At 47.3% G+C, this 22,730-nt stretch overlaps 1 protein-coding gene across 1 annotated transcript in view; it reads left to right on the top strand.

Moving 5' to 3' along the window:
- The window catches only part of Armc2 (armadillo repeat containing 2), a 110,761-nt gene that overhangs the window by 26,815 nt on the left and 61,216 nt on the right, over window positions 1-22,730 (top strand). The window contains exons 6-8 of the mRNA XM_052164297.1: window positions 9,536-9,612; window positions 14,740-14,838; window positions 18,778-18,953. Coding sequence (XP_052020257.1) covers window positions 9,536-9,612; window positions 14,740-14,838; window positions 18,778-18,953 — 352 coding nt within the window. The remainder of the gene's footprint in view (window positions 1-9,535; window positions 9,613-14,739; window positions 14,839-18,777; window positions 18,954-22,730) is intronic.

The following is a 22,730-nucleotide window of genomic DNA, read 5'->3' as shown; positions in this document are numbered from 1 at the left end:
AACAGACTTTATCCCACAAACAGCAAGGGACAGACCCATTAGGAGGATGGCCAGCCGCTTCCTCAGGCCTGCCCCCATGCCCGGGCATGGGCAGCATCTCTAATCATCGTCCCTTTGTCCCCGTGGGACGGTTGTGTGCAGTTTGGAGTTTGCTCTCAGTGATGTTTCTGGGCTCTGAGTCAGACCCACCCCCTTCCAGCACGGGGTGGAATTTTCTGAAGACATGCCAACAGAAAAGTTTATGTGGTGGGATTAAAAACAAACGAGAAAATGGAAACTCTTAGCAATTCTCTCATTAATTACATTTGTGAATCAGTCAGGGACACTCAATAATCGTTTCTTGTAAACATTTAAGTGACTGTAATTCCAAGAAAGGGCCTTCGCTGAGCAGTGGAGTAGTCCCACGTTTGCTGGGTGCGTCCTCCCCTCGGTTAGCAAGGGCTTTTGTTTCTATCCTAATCCTGAGACTGTAAAGTGGAAAGAGGAAGATTCTTGTCAGGTAGATGGGCTGGCGGGGGAGTGTGGACAAGCCGTGGAGATGATCGTGGGCTGGGGTGGGTGGGGCTGATGGTCGGACAGAGCAAAGGAAGCCCGGCTTGCCCCCCCCCACTCGGGGTCCTGTGGGCTTCTCTGGTGGGGAGAGGAAGGAACAGTTTGTTTCAGCAAACCTGCGTTGATTTGCGTACCTTTCATTTAAAATATGGGTCATTCACGCATTTGGGAAGCTCCGGAGTTTAACTTTCTGCTTGTTATAGAAAACGAAAAATATTTGCTAAGCAAGGTAGCCTCGGAAATGCAAAGGCGAGACCTGAAAGAGAAACCACACCCCAAGCGCCCAGGGAGGGTGTGGTCTGTGTCTGCGTGCCCATTACTGCAATCTCCACGTGCCCACTAGAAACCCACTGGCGGCTTGGAGGGCCTGCTCCCCACCCACACTCCATCATCTCTTATTACCACAGGGATTGAAAACCGGAGAGCTGGACTTTTTAAGAGTTTGTGTGCTGGTCCCCACCCACCCACCTGTTGGTTCATCCGAACCACTCTATGCAAATGTGTAAGCGCTTCCTACGGGGAAGCGCTGTTCTCTGTTCATGAGGTCCCTGGATCAGAAATGAGGCTGGCGCGGGCAGATGACATCATTAGTATGGTCACCCTGTGTAGCAATCTCTGGGAACAGGGTAGGCTGCTCACTGAAAGCCAGCAGGGTCTCTTTCTCTGCCACTTGATTTAGTTGTGTGTCCTTGGCAAGTCGCCTAACAACCCCAGGGGCTCTGACAGCCCCAGGGCCCTGTCTCGTGGTTTCTAAGGTGGAAATGGTGGCCCCTCTTCTCCCTTCTCCTTCGAGTCTCCACTGCAGGTTACAGAGTGCTCACTAAGGCTGGAAGTCCTTGACCGTAGGACGCCGAGGGCCTTTAGTATGGTTGGAATAAGGACCAGCAGCTGTTGTGGGAGCACGCGCTGACTCTGCTGACCTTGGGGAAGTGGGGGCAGGGGACACAGTCAGGGCCACCGTAGGCAAGTTGGAGGTCATCTTGGGCTATATAAAAGTCAAAAAACAGTGAAAGAAACAAGGAAGAAGGAAGGAAGGAAGGAAGGAAGGAAGGAAGGAAGGAAGGAAGGAAGGAAGGAAGGAAGGAAGGAAGGAAAAAGGGCAGGCCCCTGGTTAAAGAAGTAAAAGCAACAAGCAAGAAAGTGAAAGTGGCAAAGATTTTAAATAAATATCAATGAGGGAGAAAATGATGATGACAACGACAGTGATGATGATGTGATGACGACTCCAGCCCTGAACTCTAAACATGGACTTCAGCTCCCCGCAGGGGATAAGACTGTTTAGTTTGTATGGAGTAAGTGCTCAGGCCTTGTTTGGGTGGGTGTGGCCGCTCCCCTCTGACCTGCCTTCCCAGGGGCTACAGGCCAAGAGTCCTCACATGCTCAGCTGAAGTGGTTGATGGATAGGTGAGCAACCCAGTTTATCTGAGACATCCTGGCCTGGGGCTGCGGGCTGCACCTCGGCTCTTGAGGAGGGCGGCCTTCTCTGGGTTCCTCGCGTTGGGAGGATGACGCACTTTTCTGGCCTACACAGGCACTCGGAGCCAAGGATGGAGACTGCCGTCAAGTCCACTGACGATTAAGCTCCTGGATCCAGCTCTACCTGACGGCTGCCTCCTAGACAAAGTGTTCTTGTCCCCCCTTTACCGTCCATCTTTTCTTGGGCCCTGGGTCCAGGTGGGCGCAGTTTATGGATCAGGATTTTACACGGGAGTCTAGTGACCTTTCCAAATCTCACAAGATCAAGATGAAAACAACAGATTGACGGTTGAGACACACCTCCAACTTCGAGAAATTTCGTTAGCCGTGAGTCTCTTCTTCACTAAGCTGCTTGGGACGGGAGGGTTGAGACCTAAGGCTGTGGACAGGCCTCGGAGAGAAGCGGAAAGGCCCACGGGAGACTCCATTGAGATCGTGACGTGACTGGAGGGTGGGGGCATCTCAGGGTGACGTAGTGTTCTTACCGCCTGTGATCAGAGGTAGGAGTGGAGCAGAGAATTGGAGCTGCAGAGGAGAAAGAGGCTCAGCAGATTAGAACCAGAGGATGCTGTCTCCCGTGTCAGAGGGCTTCCGCGTATGTGTCAGCGGTTGCCCTACACACGCCAGGGAACGCACCTCCCTGCTGACCGAGCAATGAACCTGCTGTTCAAGTGCCCCACAGATCGCCCTCCCTGGATTCCACGTGGCTTCAGCAAATAAAGACAAATAACGTAAGGATAAGAACCCTCCTCAGATTTAAGCTTAGCTACGCGCCGAACGCAGCAAAGACAGAGGAAGAAATCGCATCACCAAAGAAAGGCACCAAGAATCTCCACCTTCCTCATCGTCTCCTGGGAAGCCCTGGTGATTTTCTCTTTAGGAGCGGGGTGGGGCGGTGGAGCTCTCTGGATTGCAGAAATTCCAGTTGGAAATTATAAACCCACAAGACCAAAATAAACGATAGTACTGAGAGAGAGAGAGAGAGAGAGAGAGAGAGAGAGAGAGAGAGAGAGAGGGAGAGAGAGAGAGAGGCATGAACAGAGGAGACAGCCACACAGAGACATAAAAATTAGAATAAAAGAGGCTGGAAATATGAGATGTGGCAGCCGGAAGAAATCACAAAGGAAGAACTAGGAAAAGATAAAGATCCGAGGACGTGTGGGCAGAGAGAGGAGGAGGAAACTTTTTTTTTTTTTTTGAAGAGAGTCCGCTCACTTGAAGGTCTCTTCCCAGCAAACTCTTGGAACCAAGTACCAGACACTCATGTTTTCTCAAAGTTTGCAACAACCCTCGGAATGTCAGAGCAATTAAACAAAGAAAACTTAAGCTATACTAAATGCCAACTTCCTGCAGTAAAGGCCTAAACCTGAGGTTCAAATGGACATTTAGTGTCCCGACAAAAATCTGGCACGGGAAATTCACAATGAGACATTTCCAGCTGTGCTCACACCAGACGCACTCTGTAACTCTTGGTCGTGTGGAGAAAGCATCCTGCGGCCAGGCAGGCCTAACCAGCAAACCGCCCAAAGGAGAGAGGGCCCACTGGTCTCCTGCTTCAGCCACCGCCACTCTGTGGCAGAGGGGAGGGGGTGATATTCATTGAGTTCTCAGCACAAGGAGAGCGAAAGGACGGTGTCAGAAGCCGTTTGCCTTTCTCTGAAAAGGCAGCAGGTAGATACTTGCAAATATCAGTGAACGCAGGGAAGTATTCATCATTTAGTTTCTAGAAAATTCTTAGACAACAGAGTAGTGGATCAGAATTCATAACTTTACATCAAAAAGGCTTTGGTAAAAGTGTCCATGGTGAGTATTGACTTTATTTTCCTTACTAAGACTGAACAAACCTGACCATGATGGTTCTAGAGCAGAAACCTTGACAGTTTGGTCAAGTCGGTGGTGGTGCACCCCATAGGCAGAGGCAGAGGCAGAGGCAGAGGCAGAGAGGCAGAGAGGCAGAGAGGCAGAGAGGCAGAGAGGCAGAGAGGCAGAGAGGCAGAGAGGCAGAGAGGCAGAGAGGCAGAGAGGCAGAGAGGCAGAGAGGCAGAGAGGCAGAGAGGCAGAGAGGCAGAGAGGCAGAGGCAGGCAGATCCCTGAGTTTGAGGCCAGCCTGGTATATACAGTGAGGTCTAAGACAGCTAGGGCTACATAGGAAATCAAGCCAAAACAAACAAACGCCCCCCCAAAACAATAAAGAACAAGTAAATAAAGAAAACCAAAAGCCACGCCCTGCGTGTGGGAGGAAGTGTGTGCAAATCTCCCCACTTCAGGAAGGAGCAGTCTTCCAGCGCCTCAGTCTGACGTTGGAATAATCTCACAGTGACGGTTCAGTATCCTAACACTTTTCATTATTTTGTTTCCCCTAACTTTAGAGAGATCTTTTAGAAACTAATATCTCTTGGGAAGACTCATTTCACCTGAAGCGCTTCGGTTCCTACGATCTCACTTCAATTTCTGTTTCCTCTGTTAAATTCGGACAAACTTGATACTTAGACTTTTTCATTACAATAGCATATTTGATATGATTGTATATACCCACCGTCCCTTCTGGTTACCCTTCCTTTCCTTCCTTCATGCGTGTGTGCTTGTGTGTGCATGTGTACATGTCTGGGTGTGTGTGTGTGTGTGTGTGTGTGTGTGTATGAGAGAGAGAGAGAGAGAGAGAGAGAGAGAGAGAGAGAGAGAACGCAAAATATGCCTGGAACAATATTTACCATATAATAATAATGTTTGTTTCTTGGTTGTGGGATCTGGGAAGATTTTATTTTATAATGTTCTTTGTACTTTTTATTATTACCTGGCCTTTTTAAATTAATAAATGATGTTCACACACACAAAAAAATGATGTCATTATTCTTTTAAGAAAGGAGGGTGACTTGGCTGAAAATTTCTCCGTGTGGAAAAGACAAACACAGGTAGAATGATTCTGTAGGCTCCGTATGACTCTCACGTTCCTCCCTTGCTCTGGGGTCCTGGTATGAATAGCCTGGCTGTAAGGTGCCTCAGGTTTGTTGGGTCTCTCTGCTTAAGTGTGGCCCTGGGCACACACAGAAACAGAACCCCAGGCCCAGACCCACCCACCTCCACTGAGTTTGAGTCAGAAGAGGAAGGGATCAGCGCCTCCTGATGGCGGCACTCCAAAATTACCGTCAAAGTGTCAAGACTGCAAAGTCTCAAAGTCTAGTTTTTGCTTTTGAGGATGAGGTTTGAGGATCTTAGGTGAACTCATGCATTTGCATACTGTCTGTGGCTGGGGTCCCTCGACAGCAGCTGAGATGACTGTTTGTGACCGAGAGTATGTAGTGACAAAGTATAGACCAATATTGGTCTACGTCTCTTGGAGCCACTTTTAAAAATGAAGTGTCTTTCTCTTAAGACAAAGAAAACTTCTGTTCAAGTTTTGCACATTTGTCTTTTGTTATAATCATTCTTAAAGTCTTCTTTCTTTCTATAGATGTAACTTTTTCTAAAATGGATTTTTTTCTCCATTCCAAATCTAATGAGTTATTATTTCCAGTATTATCTTATTGCTGTTTATCACCTTAAAGAACTAGCCAAAAAGTTATAGCTAAGGAGCCAAACCTGTTTGTCTATATGCTTTAAGTTTTCTTTTACAGTCCTCAAACTACAAATGGTTTAAATATTAAAAATATATACTATATTTTAAATAGTTGCAAAAAATATCCGCATAATGGTATTGACTTTATCACTTGACCCCCTAATTGTAAAATATATAAAATACTAGCTGGCCCTTTAAGAAAACATTTGCAGATCCCTAATTGAAGAACTGTCATCCTAATAACTAGAAGAACTGTCTTGAATTATAGCAAAATCTATATGTTTAAGATATTTTAAAGAGCTATTATTTTATTTCCTTGGCATAGTCATGGTCCAGGCACAGTGTGGCCAGCACGATTGATTGCACTGCCGTCCACAGACGGGCTGCAGGGATGCCGGCAGCCTTGCTATGCCACTGCCTGCTGGAGTTGGTTCTAGGATTTCAACTGCAATGTAAAAGACTCTTGGCAGTGACAGGGAACAAAAAAACTGCGTATGTCCTGAAACCGGAGAGCTGCAGAGGAGAGGCCCTGGGAAAACCAAACTGCTTTCGCACGGACTCCAGGCTCCAGCCAGGGCAGAGCCAGAGCGCAGCAGAGAAGTAGCACCAACGCCCTGGCTCCCGCCTTCCCCAGAGCACCTACTCCGGGCTTGAGAATTAGGTTTCCATCTCTAGACTAACTATGACTATAACTATATAGTCCTAATTATGAAAATGGTGGTTTTCTGCCTCTAAAATGAATTTCACAGAAGAGCCCAATGACTAGTTTCCAGATTTTTTTTTTTAATTTGGACACATTAAAAAAAATCATTGAGAAAAATTGAATAATGTTGTTTAATAATAACGTGGAGCCGGAAGCTTGGAAGAACAGTTTCCCTGGATGACTGAACTACATCTGATAGGCAGGAAGTCGCTGCCAACACGATGCTGGAATTTAATAACGATGGGAGGGTCTGGGGTGCGTGGGGCATCCGCCTTAGCAGCACGTGGAAGAAAAAGGAACTGACGGGTAGAGGTTCGTGACCCTCGGCACAGCTTTCGAGGCACCAGGCTGCACCGTCGTTTAAAATATTCCCCCCTTTCTCCAGCCAGTGGGAACTCAAAGCTAGTGCCCTTTTAAAGGGGCATAAACAGGTCATGAACACGTGGGCCAGCGTTTGAAGGGCTTAGGACTGTACAGTAGGCACGCTGGCGAGCACATGCTGATGGCCACCGTGCTCCCGATCATTCCGTCTTTCCAGCGGGCTCAAGGTGGGAGCACCGCGGTGGGAGCACCTCGACTCACCACCCTTCTGTACAGATGAGGAAACCTACTTGAAGTTTAAAAAAAAAAAAAAAAAAAAAAGCAAACTGCACCTACAACCACACAGCTGTCAGGGGGCGGGGCCATAAGCCACGGAAGAAGGTGTGAAGAGATGCGGGCGGCATCTTCACGTATTTAAAGGGTTTCTAGGAGGAAGAGAAAAATGTGTTCTGCGTGGTTTCAGTCAGTGGTGCAAGTGTGTGGAGCACATCCGCTCCCCTTTCCTCTACAGTCACGGAGCGGGGTTTTCCCTCCATGAGAGAGAGAACATAGTTCACCTTGAGCTCACAAATCTTCCTGTCTGAGCATTTCTTTTCTTTTTCTTTTCTTTCTTTTTTAAAAAATAATTATTTACTTATTTTATGCATATGAGTACACCGTCTATGCCTTCAGACACCCCAGAAGAGGGCGTCAGACCCCACTACGGATGGCTGTGAGCCACCATGTGGGTGCTGGGATTTGAACTCAGGACCTTTAGAAGAGCAGTCAGTGCTCTTAACCACTGGGCCCATCTCTCCAGCCCTCACGTTTCTTTTCTTGGTGCCCATCTTTTCTGCCCACCACTGCAGGGCGCAGCCAGCACCGCTCGGTGGACACATGGCAGCTTGCCTGAGTCCCGAGTGTTGTGAGACCTCTTTCCCCACACGTACCAAGGACATTCCTCCTCCTGCCTGATGCCCTTGTCCATGCACACAAACACCCTGGAGGCCTGGGATCTCCACCTCTGAGCCCCTCTTCTGTGACTCCGGTCCTGGGTGGCAACTTGAACCTTCTCTGATTTCTACATCTGTGTCGATGCTCCCCCCACACCTAGCATCAGAAACTCAACCACACAAAACCCACAATGCTTGACGTGTGTGGGGTCCCTGTTAACCTCGATGCTTCTCTGGCTGGGACCCGCTGTCCAGGTCCTCAGGGTCTGCACTTTGTCCTTCAGATGCTGAACTCAGCCCCGTGTTTCAGTAACGTTCAGCATGGTTTCCAGTCCCACAATGATCCTGGAAACATTGTTGCTCATTCCTTCTCCTTAACACTCTGTCATCGCCCCGAAATCCCTCATCTCACACCCTCATGGAAGAAGCTGTACGTTTCTTACTGGCTATCACTTAAGGGTCCACAGCAAATGCCACAGCTCCGCAGCTGGTCCCAGCCTTCCCAGCAGGGCCTCCTCCTACCCACCTCACTAGGTCTAAGCGAGCCCCCCCTTGAGGATCAGGCTCTAATGCACTCATTTTCTCTGACCGGCCTGTCAGCTGCTAGTTCAATTTCCTTTAAAGGGCGCTTGTCTATTCCCACTACACATCTTTTCTCCTCTGCATCCTCTCTAGGTCTTTTGAACTTTTTCTTTAAGGTAGATTTTTTTATCCTCACCAGAGAAAACATCTTCTGGTCCTATATCCACCTCTGATTGCTCTCTCTCCTAGGTGCTTATGGGCTCAAAAAGAAATAAACTAGTAGTGACAACTAGCTAAGTCCCCTCAGTGAACTGGCTGACATCTTGAGTCAAGGCTTTGCACTAGATTTAGGAGGGGAAATCAAGGCCTGATAGGATTCCTAAGGTCACATAGGCTGTGAGTGTTGACCTAGCATACTGGCTAGTTTTGTGTGTCAACTTGACACAGGCCAAGGGGCAGCCCTGGGGCAGAGCCGGCGAGCTCGCTGCCCAAGACGCATGGGTGAGCCCAAGAGCGGGTGCCCTCAGATGCCCACCGCCACATAGAGATGCAGTGAAGCAAAGGGATGTCCCAGGTGCTAGTACAGGCCTTTAATCCCAGCACTCAGGAGGCAGAGGCGGGAGGAGCCCTATGAGTCTGCAGCCAGCCTGGTCTACAGAGTGAGTTCTAGGACAGCCAGGGCTACCCAGAGGAACCCTGTCTGAAAATAATAATAATAATAATAATAATAACACCAACTTATTATTATTTAGTATTGGTTATATTATTGTTGTTGATAATATTATTGGAAACAAGTAAGTGGGATCATCAAAAAGAAACTGTGTTAGACTTGCCATCCAAGCCTATCAGTGACCTTCTGGTTTTATACAGATATTTAAAAGGTAATGCCTTCAAGTCGGCTGTAACTGGGAAAGTAGCAGCCGGGCCACAGTGCCAAGCGGCTCCACAGCTAGCCAGGCCTGCTCTCGTGCTTCTCATCTGGGGACTGCCTAAATGGAGTGCTTTTTTATTTGTAACATTTAAAATATTCCTAAGAGTATTTTTAGTGACTATTAATCGAATTGAGTTTTAAACTGGGAACGGGGCGTGCTGCGGTGCAGCAGAAAGAACAGTGGGTTGAAAAATCTTGAGCTCTGCATTCCAGAGCTGACCCTGCCCATGTGACCTTGGACCGAGCAAGCTGGCTTTCCGGGCAGCTGGTTCTCCTCCTGTTTCTTGTTGTAACAGCGCCCTCTTGTGGTCCATATCTTTAACAACCACCACCACTACCACCTCACCCCCACCCTCCGACCCCCAGTCAATTTTGGATTTATTTCTTTGGTTCTTTCTAGTGTTATATTTTATACTGTTAAGCCAGTGGACTTGTGTTCTCCTAAACTATTGTCTGTGGTTTCTTCCGAGCCTGACATGAACAGATTGCAGCTTATGAAAATGAAAATACCTTTGTGTCTCACTCATTCTGCTTCCTCCTAGGGACCCTGGGAAACGGCGTGCCAGGGCCTCCTCGTGTCCTAGCAGCTCAGACCTGAGCAGGCAGGAAACCAGAGCAGGTGAGTGTGCTCCTCCGCCTTCAGCATCCTTCATCCTCTCGATCTTCAAGCTCTTAAGCAGTGTGACTTGTTTTTCAAAGACAAATGTTACATGGAAGTCGGAGGTCGATTCAAGGCGAGTCTGGAGTGCCAGACTGGGTCCTTATTAACAGTTTTCTGTTCAACAACCTCAAGAACTGGATCCAACTTGCTCAGAAACCAACATTTGTTTTCTAAGTTTTCATTTTTCACTGCAGTCTTAACCAGTACCCAAGTCTGTTGCCTTCGATGGTGGGCAGAAACTCACAGAAATTATAGCTTGAAAATATCTGGAAGGATGTGTATGTGCAGAGTTGACATCAGTGTAAACTTAAAGTTAAGTTCAAAAGCATTTCCCACTTAAATTTAACTATAATATTATGTTATGGAAGCCCTTTAGGGACTTTATTCTGCCTTAGGAAATATACAACAATATAGACCGATGGCTAGAAATGGTGCACAGTAAGGCAGTGAGAAAAAAACGAGTGAATGAGCATTTGTAACTTTGTAACCTTGTAACGTTGTAACATTGTATCATTGACCGGCATCAATACAAGCAGTAGATGAAACCTTAAGTTGCAGAAACAAGAGTTAGGGATTTCTGTGTCACACCTGGAGAAACAAACACGCTGTCGCCCCCATTTCAGTGGCTGGTGACCCTCAAGGGGAAGGATCTAGGCAAGACAGGCATAAAGAAGGTTTTAATCCCTCAAGGGTTTTTGGCTTTGTTTTGTTTTGTTTTTTTGTTTTTTTGTCTTTAAACTAAAGAGAAAGATACAAACATGGCAACAATGTTAGTGTTGGATCAAACTAGTCAAGGCAGGATAAGTGTCTGATACATTCTTCATAGCTTTTTTTTTCCATTTCACACAAAAGTTTGTCAGGCTCGATGAATATGCATCTATAATCTGAACATTTTTGGAAACAGAGACAGGATTATGAATTGCAGGCCATCCTGAGCTACACAGTAAGACCTTGTCTCAACAAAAATAAAACTGATGATAAATGATATCAGTCTATCACCAGGTGAAAGATGTTATCTTCAAACTAGCATCTCGGTAAGGAGACACTTAGTGGTTATCCAAAATGTGTCCAGAGCTCAGAAGAATCTAAGCCCTTCCGATTTCCTAGACAACATTGTTGCCAAGGGGTTTATATTTGCATGCTAAAAACGCCAGCCAATGCTAACAATGTATCAAACGGTTGGGTCCAAAGCTCAAAGCTGTGGTTAACAGTTATAACCACTGAGACAGCAGAATCTTCAAAAACAGGCAGTACTTACTGCCTGACTTACCCAATTTTCCTGTTGAATCATAATTTTTATATTTAGCAAGCAGTAAACCTAGATGAAAGTGCTTTTTAAATTTTGAAGCTGTTCCCCAAGACTGAGGCAAAGTGTGTGTTTGTAGACATGCTTCAGTTTCTAGAATTAACTGGGACTAGGGTACGGAATGGGGGTTGGGGGACAATGAGGACACGTGAGGATACAGAAACAAGGCCATACACGATACAACCACATTAGTGGGGATTCCTGGGAAAGAAGGAGAAGAAATCCTTATACCACAGTGTTTAGCTAACTTCTCAAAATGAGTCTGAGAAGTTTCAGAAGGGTCTGGAGGTAACTATACTTTCGTGATTTCTGACTCATCTTGATAATCTTGGGGGAGTATGTTGACCAATTTCACTCTTCCTAAGGAACTAGTTGGTTACCATGCTGTACATTGAAGAGCACACTACAAGGGGTTTTGGTTTGGTTTGGTTTGGGTTTTTTTTTTTTTTTGAATACCACATGGATTTAAAGCCTGAATTTCTAGTAATTCTGGGTTTTGATGTGTCACAACAGGTTTCTGCTCTGACAGATGCCACAGCTCAATGTCAGAGTTTTTTTTTTTTTTCTCTCACGCTTTACCCTAATTTTTGAGATGGTCTCTCCTTGCACATTTTGGCCACACCAAACTGATCAGTGAAGCTCCCAGGGTCTGCCTCTTTCTGCTCCTCTGTTCTGGAGTTGTGCTGGGGATGTAGGCCTCGGTCCTGAAGCTTACAGCAGCAGATGCCTTACCAACCAAGCCATCTCCCCAGCCTGCTTTCTAGCATATTTAAGTGTTTCATATACACATCAAAGAAAGTATTATTACTGACGTAACAACTTCTGGCTTTGTGTTCGCCTTCTTAAATACTGATTTTGTTTACATCCTTTGGCCTTTGAGTAGATTAGTTACCTAGGAGCAGCAGTATTTTTATACTGCATGACTACTTGTACTCACTTTCAGAATCATAGGCATATGCATATCCAGTTCAAGCACACTCAAAAATCCAAAAGGCAGGGAGAAGGATCTGCAGCCTTTTGTCTGCCATTGTGAAATCCTCAGCATCTCGAAAGTTGAAATACCCCTCAAACACCGTGGCACTGACAGATCTGACCAGAGCTGTAGTGTGAGTGTTCACCTGCTGTGCTGGAGGGTGTGGTTCCAAAGTCCCTGTGGTGAGCACTGCTTCCATTCTGAGGTCCAGGAGTTCCTGACTCCTACACCACACCTGGCCCAAAAGTTTAGAAAAGGAACCCTGGGCCTGCACTCAAGTGGACCAATTCTGTGCTAAAGACAATCCCATTTTGTTTGATGATGAAGTCTTGCTGATGGTTGCACGGGTTAGCCAAGTCTTGCTGGTTTGACCACATTGTCTCCTTGTCATTTCACCACAGTGAAGTTGTCAAGAGTTCTCTGTTTGCTTTCGGTGTTCCTGAGCTCCCCCAGGTTCAGCCCACCAGGCCTCCCTTGTCACTAAAGCAGCTTTGATAAAAAGCAAACCCAGACCGTAACAGCGCAGGAGCAGACATTCTCAAAAAGCAGGGCGGGGTAGCGGCCGTGGGCCCTGGGCAGGTGATGATTGTGCCGCTTCCCTGATTCTCTGAGGAGTTAGCAGCCCTGGGTGGGGAAAGGGTTTGTGTTTGGCGACTTTGAAGATTCATTTCAGACACCGCTGAATTCAAATTGACTTTTAAACACATGCCATTGTGCGTTTTCCACTGACTTCTCTTCAGCTTACACAGACAGTCGAGAAGAGTTCACTGGATTTTTTTTATTAAAGACTTAATTTTTAACTATCTGTATGTGTATACATCTGTGTGTGGGTATGTGTACGTGCAAGTGCTGTTGCCAAGAAGACACAATGAACACATCAAAGGGGGTGAGAAACAAATACATTTAAAGATGATGGTGTGTGCGGAATCCCTTCATCGCTCCTATGATGTCTAATGTTTCGTGTACATTTTTGTGGTGTCAGGCAAAGGGCTCAGGAGGTAGACATTAGAGGAGGGGTGTCTGAGGAAAGCCTGCATGTAGCAGTGGCTCCCCAACTCCAGCCGGTCACTTGAGATACCACCTGAGCAAGGTGAGATCGTGATTTGCCATCTTCGCTACGAATTCTGTTTGTTACAGTGTTGCCTTTCATATTGGTTTGCAGTGGAGCCGAGTGATAAGGGCGGTGGATAATTTTTCTTTAATATTTTTATTTTCTATATTCTTTGTTTACATTCCAAATGATTTCCCCTTTCCTGGATCCCCCCTCCCCATATGTCCCATAAACCTTCTTCTCTCCATCCCTTCTCCAATCACCTCCCTCCTTTTTTTTCCTCTGTCCTTATATTCCCTTCCCATGCTAGATCAATCCTTTCCAGGATCAGGACCCTCTCCATACTTCTTCATGGGAGTCATTTGTTATGCGATTTGTGCCTTGGGTATTCAGGGCTTCTGGGCTATGGATAATTTAATGGCCCTAGCTTCTGCCCGGATTCCACTCTCTCCAGCTTCAGAAGCACAAGAAACGGGAGTCTGTAATCCTTGGAGGCTGAGGCAGGAGAATCACTGAGGGTGCAGGGCTAGCTTGGACTTCATGGTGGGATCTAGGACAGAGTGAGACCTTGATGTGGGGGGGGGCAGGGGAAGGAAGGAAGGAAGTAGAGTGTCTCTGTTCTGCCTCATGGGCACGGTCAGTGGCAGCACTGCCCCCTGGAGTTTGTGCACCAGCCACTCTTGCTGGCCCCCTGACAACACATCAGCCATTACCTATTTGTTCCGTCAGGGAAAAGAGGTTCCCGAAACCCTTACTGTTGCTAGGTGCGTGGCCCCGGGGCAGAGCTGTGCCTCCGTCCTGACATCTAGCTTTTACCATCCTAAAAACAAACGTTCTCTTCCCTGCTGATGAGGAAACTGGGGCCTGGAAATGTCCTAAGCTCGATAGACAAAAGTCGCCCTGCACATCAGTGATAGAGTTGGGCCGGGGAAACCCAGACATTTCCTTTACCCCACGGGAAAGCGCTGGCCTTGGGGGTGCTTGTCCCGTAGAGTGTCCTAAAAGGGCTAAGATTATTATTAAGGATTTTTAGCTTTTATTCTTCATATATGTATCTGTATATAAAGAGGTATATGTGTGTGTGTGTATGTATATACACACATACGTGTGTGTGTGTGTGTGTGTGAGAGACACACATTGTATGTTACAGAGAGACGTTTGTTTGTTTGTTTGTTTGTTTGTTTCCCACTCGCTCTGGTCAGCCCTGCTCGCTCCAGTAAACCTTGCTCGCACACTCAGTCCCTGCTTGCTCCAGCACAAAGATTTTATTATTATTATTATTTATTTTTATTATTATTATTATTATTAATTATTTAAGTTCACGATAGCTGTCTTCAGACACACCAGAAGAGGGCGTCAGATCTCATTACGGATGGTTGTGAGCCACCATGTGGTTGCTGGGATTGGAACTCAGGACCGCAGTCAGTGAGTGCTCTCACCCGCTAGGCCAGTTTTTAAGAAATAACTCAAAGCGGTTTGCTGGTTTCCCAGGACCAGCAGCCTTTTCAAAGCTCTCTGCTCTATGAAGCCCTCTCGCCCCGCCTCTAAGTGCTGCCTCCTTGAAATAACTCGTCCTGGTTTCATTTGGGGTGGTCTGAGGGAAAGCCCCGGGCTTCTCCTTCGGAGCTGGGGCTGGGGGCGGGGTGACCCTTGACCCTGGCTCATTGCTTGCTGATGCTCAGGAATGGCTTCTGCACGTGCCCTGCCCCAAGTCCCCTCTCACAGTGCCGTTTCCGTCTCTTGATTTCTCTGCAGCCTCAAGAGCCAGCTTACAGGAACGGGAGACAGAACCAGAAGTAGATGAAGTCTTTTGGAGAACACGGATCGTTCCGATTTTGCATCAATTAGAAAAGGGTAAAACAACAGTTCTCATTTTAAATAGAAGTTTGGTGTTTCCCTGCGTGCTCCCCACTGCCCTGCGTGCTCCCCACTGCCCTGCATGCTCCCTGCTGCCCTGCGTGCTCCCCACTGCCCTATGTGCTCCCCGCTGCCCCAACATCCTCAGTTGTACTTTGTTATTTCTGGGGATATGTTGGAAAACAAAGAATGTTATGGGTTTACTTACCCTGTAGATAGGTGTAGTAAATATGATGTAAACCAAATTATTATTGAGTAAAATTACACTTGGGATGTACCAGGAGTGCCAACTTCTAAAGCCCCCCCCCCCACACTGGTGCACATTAGCACACTCCCTCTACTTGAGGAGCTGCTGGTTCAGCCTCTTGAGGGAGACTCCCAGGAAAACAGATCTCTGGAACTGAGTGAGCTTCACAGCCTGGTCAGCGAAAGCCATGGCCATGGTTCTGTGGATTCTTGTACTCCTGAAAGTGGATGTCCCTGCCAGAGAGGCCACTCACACACTTCAACAAGTGGCCTGGCATGTGTCCTATCTAGCACTCCAAAGGGTCACAATGTGGCATTCCTAGGAGGGTAAAGGGCTCTTCTGAGAGAACATTATCCCTCCCCTCGTCCCCGCCTTTTTTTCCTTCAGAATTCCTCTGGACCCTTGGTCAGAGTCACAGAATAAGCCCCCTGTTTAGTAGCATGTGCACAGTAGGCCCTCGTGCACATAGTGGGCCCTCAGTAGGACTAATCGAGTGGCTACTCTTAGCCACACGAGCAGCCTGGTAGGACTGGACGGTGTTCCACTAGATGCAGGGGAAATGCATCCTTACAGCCAGCAAGTAGGGAACTGATGCAGAACACCTGCTTGCCATCTTCTGGTTCCGCGGTGTGGCTAGCCTGTGCTCTCCACTGGGTGGGCAGGCCTCCTGGACTGTGCTCTCCGTGGGGTGGGGCCTCTGGGCAATCCTTCTGGGCTTAGGGCTAACAGCAGATGTCTGGTGCTTCACGTAAACTCTGTACTCAGAGATGGATGAGTTACCGCCATCTTCTGAATCCCTTACATTCAAAGAAGAATGTAACGTTTCCCCCACCGGAATTCCAGCTCCCACCCTCCCACTAGCTTGTGCAGTGAACTCTGGGCCATTCCTTCAGGCAGTGAGTGCAGATCCAGTCAGGAAGGTGAGTCTGGGCAAGAGCTAGAAACCACATAGGAAGCCTGCAGGGCAGGTGTCTCCCCCTTCCTTCACCCCTCCCCCCACTCCCCCCCCACCACCAGATGCCTGCACGGAGGGCAGATTCCCCCCCCCCCCCCACCAGCAGGCTCTTCAGTAGATGGCCAGCGCTCTGCAGGGTAAACTTAGGACATTCCACTAAGGCCAGTCTAGGTTCCATGGTAAGAGCCTGTGTCTAAAACAACTAGCAAGGGAAAGTGCAGAAATATCGGGTCTTTGTTTCTAGACAAATTTCAAAACAGCAAGTAGCATTACGTCTGGTCCCCTCGATACCTTGTAGTTCTTTTGACCTGTTAAGTAGTTAATTATTTAAAATGGTTAATAGCTTTCAAATCCTGTTTCTTGTCCCCAGATCCAGCACAACACTGCCTTGTTATTCCCCCTCTCTGTGTGTTCCTCTTTCTCTGCCCCCTCGCACAATGCTTTTTTTTTCTTTTGAGAACACATTGCTAACATTTTCAGGGCCAGCCTCTACTACACAATGAGACTCTGTCTCAAAATTGAAACAAAATAAAAACAAACGCAAAACCCAAATCTATATTCTTAACTACTTCAACCCCTGATTTTCTGTTTGTTAGTTTTGGAAGCAAAGGTGTTCACTTCCGTATCTGGGAAAACCAGACAACACTGTACAAATCTTGCCTGCATTTGGCTCATTTCCCTATGATTTCTAGAAAAAGAAAGCCCATGGGCCACAAGTTTCAGTCGTCTGTCACGATCCTTGCACGATCCTGTTAGAAGCAAGGGAAGCAGGCCTTTTACTATAGAGAACATCCGCACATCAGGTTTTCCTGGTGTTTTCTCCTACTGAGCCCCAAACCGGGCCTTTGAGGCAGGAGTAACGGCATGCTTACACTGGCCTCATGGAAAGAGGCCCATTTGCTGACCTCTCTTACTGGAAATGTGAACTTTGGTCATTTGGGTCAGGCAGTATCTGCCAGGCCCTTCATTGGTTGGTGCGGCTGCGGGTCTCCCTATGTGGTTAAGGGGGGTGACTTGGGAAAAGTTACTTGGTGACTACGTTCCAATAGATCGTTCTTGAAACTCTTAACTAGATTCAGCTCTTATAATGTCTTCTGTGGCCATGTGCCCTTCTGTTTTGTTTTGCTTTGGCTTCTTGAGTCTCCAGATGGAGCCCAAGCTGACCTCAAACTCGCCATCCTTCTGCCTCAGCTTCCAGAGTTCAGTAAGTACTCCACGTGGCATTTATAAATGTTATGGCCAATTGACGAACCTTCCTTTTCCTATTCCTCTGTAAGCTTGAGGAGAACTCCAGCAGCTGAGAATGCCCCAAAGCCAGTCAGAGAGACTAGAGCAACGCCCCAAAGCAGTCCACACAGCAGAGCTCCGGCTCTGCTTCAAAGGTTGGGGTCTAGGTCATCTTCCAACTGTTCATTTGCTATGTGCATAACCGAGAGGCTTTGGACTGTATTTAGTTGTTGAGGTTTCAACTTTTTTCTTAGATGTTATTGTTGAGAGAGCTAAAAAGGGCTCAACTGACTTCCTTTTCACAGACTCACACTTGGCGCATGTCCGTAGCTAAGCTCCCATTACAGTATTTACAGACTAGCTTCCAACTCTTAGTTTGTGATGGGGTCCGTACCTGCCAAAGAGAACACGCTATACCTTGAATTCCTTTACCCCCCCCCCCCGTGCTCCCCTCTGAGCGTGGGTTTTCTTTCCTGTGTCCCAACTGTTAAGGCACTCTCAAAACTCACTTTCCTCAGGATCACAACTGTAAGCAAACCGTTCTAGACTCCCTCGTTCCTAAGCAACATCTTTTTAAAAGTCTACTCTTTGGTAATGGCGGCTTGTACTATGTCTCTTCCCCTGGTTGACAGCCATTTTGAAAGGAACATAGCCAGGAGGTGGTGGCTTAATCTCAGCACTTGAGAGGCAGAGGCAGGAGGGTCTCTATGCGTTCGAGGCAAGCCTGGTCTATAGAGTGAGTTCCAGGACAGCCAGCCCTACACAGAGAAGCCCTACCCGCCCTCAGAAAGAAGGAGGAGGAGGAGGAGGAGGAGAGGAGGAGAGGGGGAGGAGGAGAGAAGGAGGAGAGGGGGAGGAGGAGAGGAGGAAGAGAGGAAGAGGAGGAGGAGAGAAGGAAGAGGAGAGGAGGAGGAGAGGAGGAGGAGGAGAAGAAGAAAGAAGAAGAAAGAGAGAAAGACACTGTTTTATTTTTAATCAACAGATAGAATAGAAGGTGATCTTGCTTGAAGTTATGCTGTAGACGACTATCTCATAGTATTCTTGCCTTACCATACAGATGTGTCGGTCACATAAAACACCGATCCATACATCTCACAATGCACCTATTCACAGGAGAAAATTAAATAGTACTACACGGTAGGGTAGCATTAGTTCCTATTGTAATCGTGCTGCAACTTTTTTTTGAAGAAATGCAAATGGCCTGCTCCAGTGAGACGGAACAGAGCCCAGGTGGAGGCAGAAGGCACCCAGGAAAGAAGCCAAGGGAGAGGCTTTGAAAGGCTGTGTCCTGGAGAAGCTAAGTGGCCGATTAGAAATAAGTTAGCCCAGGAGATGAACCAAAGAGATGCAAACGGCCAAGCAGGTGGAAGGGCGCAGGGGTGCAGGTGCCTGCGGATTTGGAGATGCTAGGGTACCTGGGGGCTTCTCCCCTCTCACCGCTTGCGTCTGACATGTCTGAAAACTCGATCTTACGAGTAAGTGCTCGATATTCTCTTTGCTCTGACAGAGGAAGATATTGAAGAGATGTGTGCGGCCTGCACCCAGCTCCACCGCGCACTGGAGGAAGGGCGCATGCTCCGGAAGAAGTTCAAGAGAAGAACTGTTCTGCTGAAGGCTCTGTATAAGCTAGTGGACGTCGGCTCAGACGCGCTCAGCCTCAAGCTTGCGAAACTTATCCTGGCAGTGAGTTTGTCTTTCTTTGTTTCTTTCTTCCCTTTCTTTGTTTCTTTCCTCTCTCTCTCTCTCTCTCTCTCTCTCTCTCTCTCTCTCTCTCTCTCTCTCTCTCTCTCTCTCTCTCTCTCTCCCCTCCCTCTTTTCCTCCTCCCCCCCTTTCTTTCTCTTTCTTTCTGGTGGACTGTCTTGCATTTGTGCTGGGTCAAATAATTTGTTTGCACATATTGCAAAAGGAGGGAAAAAATGTGGTGTGTTTGTTTAGACTCTTAGAAAAATTAAGGCAATAAGCTCGCATCCCAGCGCTGGACTAGAAAGTATTTCCCAAGGACTAAGGCTGAGCACTAAGGGGGTCCTCCAGCAAGCTGGCTTCTGGACTGTGGGTCCTTTGGAATGGTGCTGGCTGCCATCTTTGCCCTATGGCTTCTTCTGGGAGCCTAATGCTCTCTGTCTTACGGGTTTAAGAAATAAACATAATGGCCAGGTGCTTATAAGCCAGTGTGAAGGAGGAAACTGCACATGGCCACGGGAAGGTCTCCTGGTGGCCATAGAAAACTTCTTCAAAGTATTAGAAGGAAAGGCAGATGAAGGCCCGTGGCAGCCCTGCCTTTGTTGGTGTGGCCATCAACAGCCGGAACCAGAAGACAAGCCATAGGCATTGTAGCGTCTTCTAGGAGAGTGGCGACAGGGAATGGAAGGCCAGCCCGTGTCCTCATAGTGCAGTAAACATGTCCTCTCACCTTATTTTGATAATGAAGCCTTGCAGAATATTCTGACCACATTTTCTGTGTAAATTTGGGTGGAGACTACACTTTGACTTGGCTGTCATAATCAACTATCCGTTCTCCCTTTAGAAGCCGGGGTGTGTGACTCAGTGCAATGTGCCTCTCCAGGGGTCATCTCATTCTAGGGCTCTGATTGTGGAACGAGCTATCCCAGGGAGGCCTCGGGCTGCCAGCGTCCAGCCACTGACTTACCTTTTCACACGGATTCTAGATGGTTCTGTTTCATGATGAGTCAAAAACAGAAATGACTCATCAGACAGAATGAACCAAAGTTCCATTTAAGCTTTGCAGTAAAAATATTACCTTGGTTATTGATGGTCTTGAGCAAACTGGTGTGTGTGTGTGTGTGTGTGTGTGTGATGCACGTGTCACAGTTTAACTGAATTAAGCCTTCTGAATTGAATGTGAAGTTGGTAAAAATCCACTCAGTGATTCGTTGTGTCCCAAAGAATCTAAGTGAGGTTAAGTTCCAATGTAGAGTTAGGTGGCTTAGTGCCTTCTTATTTAAAAAAGAAAGATTAAGTACACGAGTGGTTCACCCGCATGTGTGTGTATGCACCTTGTATGTGCCTGTGCCCATGGGGACCGAAGGACAGTGCTAGGTTCCCTGGAACTAGAGTTACAGGTGCTTATGAGCCAGCATTTGGGTGTTGGAACCGAACCTGGGTCTTAGGTAAAAGCAGCCAGAGTGCCTAACCACGGACCCATCCCACCAGTACCAGGTTGGTTCCCTCTTATTCCCTATAGAGTTGCCAGGTCAGAAGGGACCTTCCAATCAGTGACATCTGACTTCCAGTTGGCCGCGTGGATCTCCTGTAACATCCCAGGGGAGATCCTGTTCAAATGAGGCGCCAGGATTTGTGGTTCTGTGTAAATTCACCATAACATAAGAACTGGGAGAGACGGGGCTGGAGAGATGATTCAGCTGTTACAAACTCTGGATGTTTTTCCAAAGATCCCTGGTACAACTCTCAGCCACACAGGAGAGCTCACGACTGCAATGCCAGTCCCAGCGGAGCTGACACCATCACACAGACATATGTGCAGAACACCAGTGTACATATAATAAAAATAAACTAATTAACTAAAAGAAAAGGAACTGACAGAAATACGAACCAAGACTAAAGCTATACAGAGACCAAAGCTCTACACTGAATCTCCTCTTCTTGCTACTGTTTTCTTCTTCCCACCACTTTGATATTACAATTCAACCATTTATTTAAACTGTATTTATTTTTAAAACATGCAGTAAGCATGGGAATTATTCGGATTTCTTGAATTCTTTGGCTCCCTTGAGATCTGTCAGATAGCCATTTTAATTTTAATCCTTGCTTTTAAAAAAACTTATGAAAACATGTCAGTCTGTATTAAGAGTGTTCAGAGTACAGAGACACTCGGTAGGGGCGCAGCTATATTCAGGAAGGGTAAAACCCCAGCAGCCTTGCAGAGGGCTAACGACCAGAGACGTCCTATGGGCCCTTTGTGGTTAGAGCGATCTCAAACTTCTTTAATTTGGAAAACAAGCAAACAAAACCAAAGCATCTTTTTTGTTTTGCTTTGTGGTTTTTTGTTTTGTTTTATTTTCTGTTTGTTTGTTTGTTTGTTTGAGTCAGGGTTTCTCAGTTTAACCCTAGCTGTTCTGGAACTCACTCTGTAGACCAGGCTGGCCTCGAACTACAGAGATCCACCTCCAGAGGGGTAGGAATAAAGGTGTGTGATACTATGTCCCAGCCAAACACATTGTTTTTAATGTAACAACAACAACAACAACAACAAAAACCAAAAAGACTACCTACCAGGAAAACATGCATTGCCAGAAATTCATTCTACCCTGGGAACCTGTAAACAAGGAAACCAAAGGCTCCACCATTGAACTCTAGGGTGGAGACAGAGACCAGCCAGCCAGCACCTCTGTCCTCCCAGTGCTGGGCACAGTACTTCTCACTGCTGATGTTGCTTTGCTGAAACTCGGACACTTGTTTGTTTTTGCTTTTTTTTCCTGCTTTTCACTACAAGTGGAGGTGGGAGACGGGGTGGGGTGCTTTGAGATCACTTATTGGGGTGCTTTGTTAGGTGTAGAGCATTGGCTACCCACCACACTAGGAAGATGAGCTGGTCAGAGATTTCGGTCTCAAGCGGCCTCAGTGAGCTCGGCCAGTGACCCCGCCCTCGCCCAGATGTGGAAAGGGTTTTCAATTTGCCTCAGTCAGCTCATTTGCTAGGGTTTAAAGCCATATTGTCATAATCACTGTCTTAATTTTAACTTCCCATTTCCTTTTCTTCCTGAGAGTGGAAGGAATCCCTACTCTGTCCTGTGAATTCCCTAGCAAGTTAGTAAAGCACAGGCTCTGACAGAGTGTGGTTGGGCTGGGGACCAGGCATTTCCAAGAGCAGGAGGCGGGAGACTGACAGCTCTGTGGGTGGGTCTAAGGCAGCTCTGTGGGCGGGTCTAAGGCAGCTCTGTGGGCGGGTCTAAGGCAGCTCTGTGGGTGGGTCTAAGGCAGCTCTGTGGGCGGGTCTAAGGCAGCTCTGTGGGCGGGTCTAAGGCAGCTCTGTGGGTGGTCTAAGGCAGCTCTGTGGGCGGGTCTAAGGCAGCTCTGTGGGTGGGTCTAAGGCAGCTCTGTGGGTGGTCTAAAGCCCTGCTTCTCTCTGCAGAGCAGGGCGGATGCCCTGTGGGCCAGCTTCTCCTGCACTATCCCAGTGCAGGTGCAGTAGATGCAGGTGCTCCACCGTGCTCCCTCCTTCTGCCTCGCCAGCCACAAATAACCCATCCCGAGGTATCTGTGGCTCTAACACATAACTCAGATATATTCGACTATCTTTTTAAAAAAATTAACTGAAAACCCAATAAAGTATATCAGAAATAACTTTTTAAATAGGAAAATAAGTGCCAAGTCTTTATTTGTTCAGAGGAGCCCATTCCGACAGACTGGTTTTCACACTGTTACAAAAGGGCACACAATCTCAACCAGAAATTATATGTTTTTCTTTTCAAGACTAACTG

This window comes from Apodemus sylvaticus, chromosome 19 (genome assembly GCF_947179515.1).
Source record: "Apodemus sylvaticus chromosome 19, mApoSyl1.1, whole genome shotgun sequence".
Taxonomy (NCBI): domain Eukaryota; kingdom Metazoa; phylum Chordata; class Mammalia; order Rodentia; family Muridae; genus Apodemus; species Apodemus sylvaticus.
This window is presented reverse-complemented; position numbering and strand designations above follow the sequence as displayed.